The 12,531-nt window shown below is 42.5% G+C and overlaps 1 protein-coding gene across 2 annotated transcripts in view; it reads left to right on the top strand.

Moving 5' to 3' along the window:
- mtnr1aa (melatonin receptor 1A a) overlaps positions 1-12,301 on the top strand; it is a 68,965-nt gene extending 56,664 nt beyond the window's left edge. Inside the window, exon 2 of one of the 2 annotated variants that reach the window (XM_081360834.1) lies at positions 10,797-12,301. In XM_081360834.1, coding sequence (XP_081216960.1) covers positions 10,797-11,665 — 869 coding nt within the window. In that variant the 3' untranslated portion in view covers positions 11,666-12,301. The remainder of the gene's footprint in view (positions 1-10,796) is intronic. The other variant, XM_081360835.1, reaches the window with a different exon arrangement.
- Positions 12,302-12,531: the final 230 nt, after the last annotated feature.

Genomic DNA, 12,531 nt, shown 5'->3' with positions numbered 1-12,531 from the left:
AGTGCTTTGAGTACCCAGAAAAGCACTATATAAATGTAACAAATTATTATTATTATTATATATAAAAAAAAAACTCTCTCATTCACCGAGTTCACACTTAAGGTGCCCATTTAAGGTGCCATTCGGTGCCATGTCATGCAGAGAATTCCAGAGTTACTTAAAGCTTGTAGCATGAGGACCATTCACAAGACAGATGGTGATTCATGCAAAAATAACATCTAACTGAATAGTAAATCATAAAGAATTTCATAATGATTCTGATTCCACTTTAACAATTCCAGTTAATTACTGATTCCATTTACAGTTGTTTTTGTCCTTTTTCTTGAGAAAAAGTAATGGCTGCTGAAAATTAATGGCTTCGCTTGGGAATAAATTGCATTTAAAAACATACAGTATTAAAATAGCAAACAGTTATTTTAAATAATAGTTAAGTAATAGCAATAATATTTAGCAATATTACTGTTTTTACTATTTATGATCACATAAATGCATAGTCAGCATTACAGTATATCAGCCATGCTGCTTTGTGCTTTCATTCAGCGACATCAGTCACTGATATACCCATGTTGGTCTACCACTATTTTAAATTGACGTAAACAATGAATCGCACACTTGACAGTTGATTTCCAGAAAATAAAACTTTTTCAACCCCACAATGCATCGCAATAATGAGTGTACAACTGATGTACGCTCAACGGTTAGAGAATACCCATAATGCACTTTGAGAGTTGCTTTGAGAGCAAATTAATTCCCGTGTCTGACCAGAAGGTGGCACCTGCAGCTGAATCTTCGGCAATCTTCCAAACAGCAGGTCCAATGTGGCTACAGCATAATATCATACAGGTATAAATTCCTTTTTAATTGATTATTAAATTGTTTAATTAAGGTTTATACATATGTCATGACGTCCAAGATAAAAAAAAGTTATTAAACCGCAAGCACAAACCATTCAAAAGCTGCAGCCCTTCCAGCACACTCAGTGTCCGAATTCGTTCAATCGTTTTCATTCATTCCATCAAGTGAACTATATTAGAGGACTAATGCTGGGAAAAGTGAATGAGGGTATAGGGGGTGATTTCGGACAAAGCCTTGGATTAGGAACTTCTTGACCGATGTATTGTAGTAGGAGCCAGGAGCAGGATTGGATACCCAATCATATATATTTTATTATGGTGTTCCATCCGCATCACTGGAAGAATGCAGACATTTCAGAAATATTAAAGGAACCAAATGTCATGAAAATAGTTTGACTTTTGAATTAAATTCAGTCATGCTGGTATCCCTAAAATGTACATATATCGCTGAATCCACTAAAATAAAATGTTTCACCAAATCAATTTGGAAAACCTTTCAACACCCCAGGAAGCAATCTAGAACATTGCTTATATGTACAGTAGAGTGACATTCATTATAATGCATTTCTACACTTAAACATTGTTCAGAATCTTAAAGTATAGTCGAGTGTAAATTTAATGTATGTGTGCAATTACAGTGCTATCATCCTCAGTTGATGCATCTTTAAAACGGCATGCCTTGACATATTGAAATGTAGTCATATTCGTGAGGTATTTAACATATATTAACATGCATTATCCTGAAGGTTATACATAATGACCTGCCGGAAGGAAGCTGCCACACGTTTTGACCTTGTCGATACTGCAACCTGCTGACCTATCTCCTGTTGAGCGCTGACCCAAGATATCCCGCTCTAATTACAATGTGGTCGCAAGGATATTGGCCGCACCTGACGAGTCGGGCCATGCCTGAAACGGCCCTGACTTTTAACATGTTAATGGACATTCCATATGTTAGATGGAAGACGCTGAAAAGAGAAGATGATATGCACATGCTAATGTGATTCACCCAAGCTGGAAGATTACAAAGTGTCTAGAGGTTAGAGGGAATGTCAGGGGCCATTTGTTTCATGGCAGTCACAGGCTCGTTAAAAGTACTGAGTCTCATATCTTTCCGGTAATATTCTTCCGTCACTTGTCAGTCTGGGTACCACTCACATCCTGAAATCCCACAAGGGAAAACCTTTCAGAGTTTGGGACCCAACTGGAGCAAGTTCAGAGTCCTATCAACCTTTAAGCTAAATAAAATGCTTTGAGTGAAACCTTAATCGCTTCGATAACCCAAACTTGCGGAATGGAAAAAAAGCCAGGCCGATGGCATTACATTCCCCTGGGACTTGACAGTTTGACTTTGTCAAGGGCAATTCTTTGATTTCTTCCATTCCTCCTTCCGTCCGTAAGAATGAAGGCTGCCTTGTCTCCATCGCCTACCCCCTCTTAGTCACAAATAAGCTAAGTGCACCAGTGAAGTTGTCATGGAGACAACCCAAGTAACCTCTGCTGTCAGTGTGCATCAAGACTTAACCTGTAATGGCTCCATTCGAGGTATTGAGATTCAAAACAAACTTGTTTTGCGAACATTTGAATGTCTCCATGGGTAAGTGTATGTTTAGATTCAGATAGGAGATCTCTAAAGGGATAGTTCACCTCAAAATGAAAATTCTGTGATCATCAACTCTCCTTCATATTATTCCATAACCTGTATGACGTTCTTTCTTCTGTGGAACAAGATGTTTTTTATGCCTCTTGGGAAAAAAAAGTCTCTACATACATTTGTTCAAAAACTACAAAACCGTACCTAAACACATAATTCACTGCAGTTTCAAGATCTTCTTTGTTGGAAACGTGTAAATGTAACTGAAGTTTTATTGTCGTCATTGTAAATATTCACTTTCCCATATGGCCACGGAGGAGAATCTGAATGGGTCACATTCAGTGGACGGACACCATCAAACTCTATTTTTTGTATTTATTTCAACAAATGACAACCAAAATCAAATCCATAGAAGCTTGTGAACAGATTTGAAGTGTCTGCATGCAAGTTCTGCTAATTCACAAGCCGAGCGAGAGTCATACTCGCAAAGGTAATGCTAATTATTAAACCAAACGATATACAAAACTTTCAAAAACACTCAGCAATGTGATTATTTTATTGAGTGATGGGCAGTGGGTTTAATCAGTGACATTATTAGTAGATTTACTATCCGGCGTCACCTTGGTGTTTTAAACGTAAAAAAGGTGAAAAAATATATTACATTGTCCAGTTTTCTCCCTGAACGATGATATGAGTTACTATGGCAATATGGCAGCATGAATGACCTATGAAATGATCAATAAGTTATGACAACATGTTTTTATATTGCTTTAATTCATCAAAATAACTTAAGCAATTTTCAACTTTTTTTCATAAGTTATACAAGATTCAACTAATTTATTTAGTCGGTTTAATGTAATTTAAGTTGAAATGACTTAAGCATCCAAGTTGATTGTACGGCAGCAACTTTTTTTTACAGTATACAATGGCGACACAGAAAATCATAATACTGCCCTAAAGTCCCAAGCAGAAAGGCAGCGCAATCCTCCCAATATGACATATAAGCAAAGCAGTTACTCAGAACTCAACACGGCGTGACATTAGCTTCACATTCTCTCTAAAAAAAAAAAAAAAAAAAAATTAGGCCATAACAAAAATAAATGTTTTCAAAATGTCTTCCTTTATGATCTTGAAGCTTAGAACGATGCGATTGAGGGTGAGCAAATGACAGAACATAATGAGTGAACCAGTGGGGATTTCTTTAAGACTGCAAGGGAAGCTCAGCTTCCCCTATAATGTCAAAAAATTAATGGTGAAATATGTACTATTGTGTTAATATTTTATTGCCTAAAAATGCGTTAGAAAACGTTCATCTCAAAGACGAGTTCGCTCGTAGCGTCACAGTGCATTTCCATGTTGAAGCCCAGCGTCCATTGACTTCAATGGGGCTGCTTTGAACAGTTTTTTTTCAGTGCTTCGAAACTAGACGGTCATTGGATAAATGCTGCGATTATTTCCCGACCCCGGACGCTCCGCGTCTCTGGGGGTGAATGGAGGTGTCACGGGACACACACGGGAAAAGGTAGATCCAATAGCAGTAGTTTATTAAATGTAATCCAATCTCGTAGTCATCCAAGCAGGGGGTCAAAATCCATGTAATCCAATCCAAACACGAGAAATAATACAAGAACAGGCCAAGGAAAACAGACTTCAAAAGTGCAGTGACATTCAACAAGGACTCCGTGACAGACACTAAACAGGCAGGGTATTTAAACACAGAAACTAACGATCATGATGGGGAACAGCTGGGTGCAATGAACAGTGATGAGAGCAGACAAGGATTGTGGGAAATGCAGTTCATGAATGATGACAGAAAGGGGAAAAGAGACCTCTAGGGGACAACCAGGGAACACAAACCCAACACTGTGACATAACCCCCCCTCTACGGAGTGGCTCCCAGACACTCCAAGACAGGACACGGAACAAAACAAAAGTTCAGGAGGGAGGTGGCATGGTGGAGGATCAGGGGGAGGGACGGGGGGCCAGGTCCATGAAGGGAAACAGAAACAGGGGGTAACAGACTCAAAGGGGCCCAGGGTGACACAGACAGTACATCGGGGAAACAGGGCGAAGCCAACAGTCCATCGGGCGGCCAGTGCGAAGCAACCCCTCCGTTAGGCGGCCGGGGCGAAGCGAACAGTCCATCGGGTGGCCTGGGCGGAGAAGACCCTTCGGGCGGCCACGGCGGAGACGACCCCTCGGGCGGCCACGGCGGAGACGACCCCTCGGGCGGCCAGGGCGGAGACGACCCCTCGGGCGGCCAGGGCGGAGACTTTCCCTCGGGCGGCCAGGGCGGAGACTTTCCCTCGGGCGGCCAGGGCGGAGACTTTCCCTCGGGCGGCCACGGCGGTGAAGACCCCTCGGGCGGCCACGGCGGTGAAGACCCCTCGGGCGGCCACGGCGGTGAAGACCCCTCGGGCGGCCACGGCGCAGGAACTGGAACAGACACCAATGGCTCAGGCACTGGAACTGGCACCACCGACTCAGGCACTGGAACTGGCACCACCGACTCAGGCACTGGAACTGGCACCACCGACTCAGGCACTGGAACTGGCACCACCGACTCAGGAACAGACACCACCGGCCCAGGAACAGACACCACCGGTCCAAGTGTGTGCGTAGCCCACACACACCACATGGCTGTGGCCATAATGGCCAGTGTCGCGGTCACTGAGGGCTCAGGAACAGACGCCTCCGGCTCAGGAACAGGCTCAGGAACAGACACTGGCTCCGGCTCAGGAACAGACACTGGCTCCGGCTCAGGAACAGACACTGGCTCCGGCTCAGGAACAGACACTGGCTCCGGCTCAGGAACAGACACTGGCTCCGGCTCAGGAACAGACACTGGCTCCGGCTCAGGAACAGACACTGGCTCCGGCTCAGGAACAGACACTGGCTCCGGCTCAGGAACTGGAACAGACACAGACACTGGCTCCGGCTCAGGAACAGACACCACTGGCTCAGGTTCAGGTTCAGGAACAGACACCACAAGCACCATATTGTCTGAAGACCCAGGCTCGGCAGACGTGACGTGAACAGGCTCGGCGGCGGCCATCTTGTCCGAAGACACAGGCTCGACGACGGCCACCTTGTCCGAAGACACAGGCTCGGCAGGCGTGACGTGAACAGGCTCGGCGGCGGCCATCTTGTCCGAAGACACAGGCTCGGCAGACGTGCCGTGGACAGTCTTGGTACTTTCTAGGATCTGAAATAGCGTATCAAAATAATCCAACAGGCTTTCCGCCGCTGTGGCAATAGCGGGCTGCTCGGGCACGGCCTCCGGGACGACAGGGTGCTGCACGAGGACGGCCTCTGGGATGACAGCTGGCTGCACGGGCATGACCTCTGGGATGACAGTGGTCTGCTCGGGGATGACTGCGGACTGCACGGGTACGGCCTCCGGTTCTTTGGGGAGGTTGGAGGTCTTCCTCCTCCTCCGCCTCCAGACCACCGAACTCGAGACCACCGGAACTGGGACCACCGGAACTGGGACCACCGGAAACGGGACCACCGGAAACGGGACCACCGGAAACGGGTCCAACGGAAACGGGTCCAACGGAAACGGGACCACCGGAACTGGGACCACTGGGCTAAGCCCTGGCTCAGATCTGGAACCGCTGGACAGTTCGGGCTCGGGGCTGGAAAAAGACTGAAGCGGCGAGTGGTGTTGGGGTCCATATCCACCACCTCCTCCCCTGCGGCCTCCACGGGTCCCACGAAAAATTACTAGACGGGTTCCATTAAACAAATCTCTCTTCTCCCGCTCGGTGGCTGGGGAAGAGAAGTTTGAAAACATACCGCTGGATCTTTGTGGTGACGGAGTCCTTCTGTCACGGGACACACACGGGAAAAGGTAGATCCAATAGCAGTAGTTTATTAAATGTAATCCAATCTCGTAGTCATCCAAGCAGGGGGTCAAAATCCATGTAATCCAATCCAAACACGAGAAATAATACAAGAACAGGCCAAGGAAAACAGACTTCAAAAGTGCAGTGACATTCAACAAGGACTCCGTGACAGACACTAAACAGGCAGGGTATTTAAACACAGAAACTAACGATCATGATGGGGAACAGCTGGGTGCAATGAACAGTGATGAGAGCAGACAAGGATTGTGGGAAATGCAGTTCATGAATGATGACAGAAAGGGGAAAAGAGACCTCTAGGGGACAACCAGGGAACACAAACCCAACACTGTGACAGGAGGAGTGGGCTGGTCTGGACTCCGAGCTTCTGCGTGATGATTGGAGGGTCTGTCGAAAGGCTGCATCTCCTTTTGATTGACAGCGATTTCATACAATAAAAAGTCGCTAATGCTGAAGCTATTCGAGCTCAGTCCCATCGCAGATTTTTCAAGTATACGGTAGTCGAAAGACAAACTGCTGCAACCTATTTCTTGGTATTTGCTTGTCTACATTGCTAGCCAATTTTCATAATACATTTCACACACTTATACATTTATACCTTTATTATATTATTACTTATTATATTTTTTATATTATTAGTAATAATTAAAAAATAATTATTAAAATAATTAAAAATATATATTGTAAGTATAGAAGAAATGGAGGCGGAACCTCTATGCCACATGATATCCTGTATTCTGCCTCCAAGGAGGATGCTCTAAGAAATGACGTCTGGTATTTAAGAACAGCCAAGGTTATTTGCCTGAAAAGCATGCATGATATTTGTGCAAATGTTGAGAATGTGTATGTGCCCCTATGTGGATGACATGTCAACAGTGTGCTCAAGGGGATGTTTGAGTGACAGCTTTGCTTTAGGCCACTGCAAGCTAATCGTCAAGACCGACTGCCACTACTCGCAAATTAGTGCTTCTGTTCTACACTTTGACAACACTACTGACACATGCTGACGTTGTGAGGAGGCTGCAAGACAGCTGACACACAAGGACGGGTTTGTTGAAGGTTTGTCTCAAAGTCAAATAAGTCCTTTTCACTGCAAATCCACCTTAAAGATGATATGCACTCTAGTAACGATTCTCTAGTGAGAGTTTAAGTACTCTACGAGACATAATAGTGATTCTCAGTTGTATTTAAGTAGCAACTTTTTTCTTTTTATTTACAATAAATGTGATCTCTTTGTGAGTGACCCTCTTCCTAATATATATAATTGCATGTACAAAGATGTTCATGACAAAATATTCATCTACAAAGATCTATTTATACTGTGTGAGAAAATATTGACATTATAATGTTGTTTTAAAACTAGTTAATTGGCTTTTCTTCTGCAAACTCCATTGCACCCTCTTGTGGCGACCCCAGTTTCATAACCCCTGAATTAGGATGTAGACGCAAAGGTCAATTGTCAAACAGGAAGAAAAGCATTAGATGGTGTAGGGTGATGATTGCAGACTTTGGTATCTTGGTAAACTGATCCCTTATGAAGCATATGAGACTATTCATGTCTTTAGCTCAGTAGAAGAATCTGAGGAAAATTTTGCTTTCCAAATAGTTTCATTGTTGTCTAAAGGAGATAAATTACATAATTGCTATTCACGTGTTTTCTTAATCTTCAGAGAGAAGGGAGCTATACAGAGTAGCCTACATCTCAGCTGCAACTGCCTGTAGTGTTTCCTTCTTCAATGTCAGTTAATTATTTCAGCTTTATACACAATGTCAAGTCCTTGTGTTTGGCGGCAATTAGAGATGTGCATTCATTAAAACCTCCCATGTTCTTTCACTAATGCAGCCATCAGCTATAGGCCATGCCTAACCATCCACACAATGGGGGAAACAAATAATTGCACACTCTCACATTAAACACACATGTGCACCCTCCTTTATAGAGCGTGCATTCTGTGGATCGAAGGAGGCAAATGTTTGGAGTGCGGCTCATGTTAATGGGGCAATAAAAGGTCTCCGGAAAAACGTAGTAAACAAATTCTGTTTACTTGATAAAAAAAAAAAAAAAGAGTTACTATGTAGGCTGCTTCTGAAAGCTGAAAAATGCTTCCTCCATAGGCAGCATACGGAGGTAGGAAGGCAACAATGCACATCCTGATTGATTTTTGAAGTCAGACGTATCCTTCACTGCCTCTGATATTCCACATTTCTGTGTGTTCGATTATTGCGACAGTAAAGCGAAAAAATAAAATAAAAATGGCATCTGTAAATGGCGTTTAGTGGTCAGTATGTGTAAATGAAATTGTTTGACAATTTTTTTTTCCACTTTTCATGTCATTTCTAGTGTATTGTATTACAATAATCACCAAATCTCTCTAATCTGCTGTAGATCATTAAATGGTTATGCTGCCTCAGAAATCTGTCTGAAATCAGTTTCAGCAAGAACCTTAAAGGGGTGGTTGAATATGATTTCACTTTTCTAACTTTAGTTAGTGTGTAATGTTGCTGTTTGAGCATAAACAACATCTGCAAAGTTACAACGCTCAAATTTCAAAGCCAAGGGAGAGATTTTCTTTTAAAGAAACTGATTTTTAAGCTCTACAACAAATGGCTGTAGGGACTACACGACATTCCTCCAGGGTTAGTGACATCATCAACCCTAGAATTTACATAAACCCCGCCCCCTGAACACAATTAGATTATCAAGACAGAATATGCTAATCAATGACTAGAAGATAACTACACATAAGCTACATAAATTCACCAACTAACCATTCAGAAATTCTGTTCCTGTCCCAAATGGCACACTTCATGTGGACTTTCAGTCTCGTGGACTTAAATTGCACATGCTCGCTGAGTCCGTAGGCCATCCCATTCAGCATTTTAACACTCTGAAGTGTGCTCAGCAGTGCCCCCTTTGTACCCTTCTGCATAGATGCAGGCTCCACAAACATACCCAGGAATCCTTGCGAAAGGCCAATCAGACAACGGATGGGAGGAGATTTCGCTCACAGACAATTGTTGACATGGCTGAGAAGAAAATATTACGTTTTTTATGACCTAGATGTACATTTTACCAGTTGTTATCTACAGTTTATACAAACATTATGGTCATCGACCAGTGGTTGATGTCTCAAACATAATAATAGTGCGTTGAATAATACGATCGCATTATGATTCATTCAATAAATAGAACTGAATGTCAGGGCTTTACCGAGTGTAAACGTAGTATGAATATTGAAACCTGTAAATTCATCTGAAACACATGCACATTTTCATTATGTGATAAAATTGTAATCTTAGTTCAAATGGAACATTATGTATTATTATGTACAACTGTATTCATCATTTAAATAAGCATGATGTATCTATTGTCTAATGCCCAGGTGGGATACACAATATCAAAATACAGAACTGTAAGATTAGGCTGTGTAGTTGACATGGAGATAAGACGTCGGAGTGCAAAAATGTGATTTCTCCTTTCTAACAACAACCAGACCGTTATTTCCGGCGTGACGATCAAGTCTGTCCCAAAATACCTCTCAATGAGCCCTTGTGGACTCGCGCCAATAAGGGCCCTATAGGTCTGCACTACATGACGTCACCAAAGTGTGGACTCTGAGGAAGTCCACAAGTCCGGAGTGTGCCATTTGGGACAGGGCCATTGTCTACATCTTGTCACTTCTTCTTGAGTCTCTCCTTTTTTCTGACTCCGGTTTGAACATAAAAGGCTAAAAGTTTGTGAAATGTACAGTGCCTGTCTGTGTGAGGTAAAAGCTCCGTCCTCTGTGCCAGGAGCAGCAGCTCATTTGCATTTAAAGCAGTGTTCTTCAACCCTGCTCCTGAAGGACCCCCAGCACTGCACATTTTCTTTGTCTCCTTAATCAAACACACCTGATTCAACTCATAAGCACATTAACCCATGTGATAATGAGCTGATGAATTGAATCAGGTGTGTTTGATTAGGGAGACAAAGAAAACGTGCAGTGCTGGGGGTCCTTCAGGAGCAGGGTTGAAGAACACTGATTTAAAGGAACACACACAAAAACGGTGCATTTTTGCTCACCCTCAAAAAGTGACAATTTTTACATGCTATATCTGTGGGATATTTTGAGCTAAAACTCATACACTCTGGGGACATCAATGACTTATTTTACATCTTGTGAAAAGGACATTATACCACCCCTTTAATGCACAAATGCTGCCTGTAAAGTCATTGCCTGACTGTAAAAAAAAAAATCCAACCTCTATTTTGTTAGATGAACTATTTTACTCTCTTTTTTATGCACTTGAATAATAAAATTTTCTGTGTTTGGTCAAAATCTCAAAAAAAGTTTTGCAGCTGGTTGCTTTAAGTTAATTTTTAAGTTAACTCAACTTATTTTTTTACAGTAAAGGCAGCAAGCCAACATGTAAGCTGTCTAAGCTTTTGGATGCAGTCATCGAGTCCTTACCCTTTATTCTCTCTTTCTGTCTGTCCCTCAGGTAACATCTTTGTGGTGAGTTTGGCAGTGGCGGACCTGGTGGTGGCCATCTACCCATATCCACTGGTCCTGACCTCCATATTTAACCAGGGCTGGAACCTGGGATACATGCACTGCCAAATTAGCGGCTTCCTGATGGGCGTCAGTGTTATCGGCTCCATTTTCAACATCACCGGCATCGCAATTAATCGCTACTGCTATATATGCCACAGTTTGAAGTATGACAAGCTCTACAGTGACAAAAACTCAGTCTGCTACGTACTGTTAATCTGGGCTTTAACGGTGCTCGCAATCGTGCCCAACTTGTTCGTGGGCTCCTTGCAGTATGACCCGCGGGTTTATTCCTGTACGTTCGAGCAGTCAGCGAGCTCGGCGTACACAATCGCCGTTGTCTTCTTCCATTTCATCCTTCCTATTATGATCGTCACCTACTGTTACCTACGAATTTGGGTTCTTGTCATACAGGTGCGTCGACGAGTCAAACCTGACAATCGTCCCAAGCTCACGCCTCACGACATACGAAACTTCGTCACAATGTTTGTTGTTTTTGTGCTCTTTGCCGTGTGCTGGGCACCATTAAACTTAATCGGGCTGGCGGTAGCGATTTCTCCAGAGCGCGTGGTTCCTTTAATACCTGAATGGCTCTTTGTGGCAAGTTATTTCATGGCATACTTTAACAGTTGCCTCAATGCCATCGTCTATGGAGTGTTGAACCAAAACTTCCGTCGCGAATATAAGCGCATCGTGGTGTCAGTATGTACTGCGAGGATCTTTTTCGGGGAAAGTTCAAATGAAGCGCAAGAAAGACTCAAGAGCAAACCTTCGCCACTCATGACCAACAACAATCAGGTCAAGGTGGACTCTGTGTGAACAGCGTGAGTGTATATGCGTGTGAGGTGAAGAGAACACGACTAAGCAAACTTGATTTAAAAAAAAAACAAAACAAAAAAAAAAAAAACTGATAACCAAATATGTTGTTAAGATGCAGCCCTGAAACTGTGATTTGTTGCCTCAACACAATTAAAACAAACAGGAAATTATTATCATTGTCTTTTATAAAGCACTTTTTTCATCATTGGTCAGAAGTACTTGTAAGTATGTATGAATTTCTTGTTTTAATATTTACAGTGATTATATCAACAAATCTATATTATAAAACATACTTTGTGTAATGATTTTATATCAATATCTTTGTCTGAAAGAAAAAAAAAAATGAAGGTGTGAGTGATAAATATGAAGTGCAACAGTCGGGTTCCGGAAGTATAAACTCATTCATTTTCTCCAGGGAAATGCATTTGTAATGATAAAAACTTTTAAATACAGACATGTTGTGAGCTCTGAGGTTGGTAAGCAATGGTATATGCTTTTGCTGAAGCCACCTGTTCGCATTATTTTGACTGATTTAAAAAAAATAATGTTTAACAGCTGAATTCCTGGTGAAAACTAAATTTCCCATGATGCTATACAGAAAATTCCCCCAATCGGAAAATTGTAGCAATCAAATTGTGCCAAAAGAGCTCTGCTGGGAAACATGTCAAGGGATTGTCATTTGCAATGCTTAATGGGATTGTAGTTCTTTCCCTCAATAAAGCTGTTAAGTGCACCGTCTTGTATTGTCTTTTTGTCTGATTTTCAAGTACTTGAGTACTTTCAAGTAAATAAAAAAGCAAATAAAAAAAAAGCTGGTTGGCTTGGTTCATGGTTTAACGCTTTAACAAAGAATTGTTTCAAATCCC

This window comes from Scardinius erythrophthalmus, assembly GCF_964197995.2.
Source record: "Scardinius erythrophthalmus genome assembly, chromosome: 3".
NCBI lineage: Eukaryota > Metazoa > Chordata > Actinopteri > Cypriniformes > Leuciscidae > Scardinius > Scardinius erythrophthalmus.
This window is presented reverse-complemented; position numbering and strand designations above follow the sequence as displayed.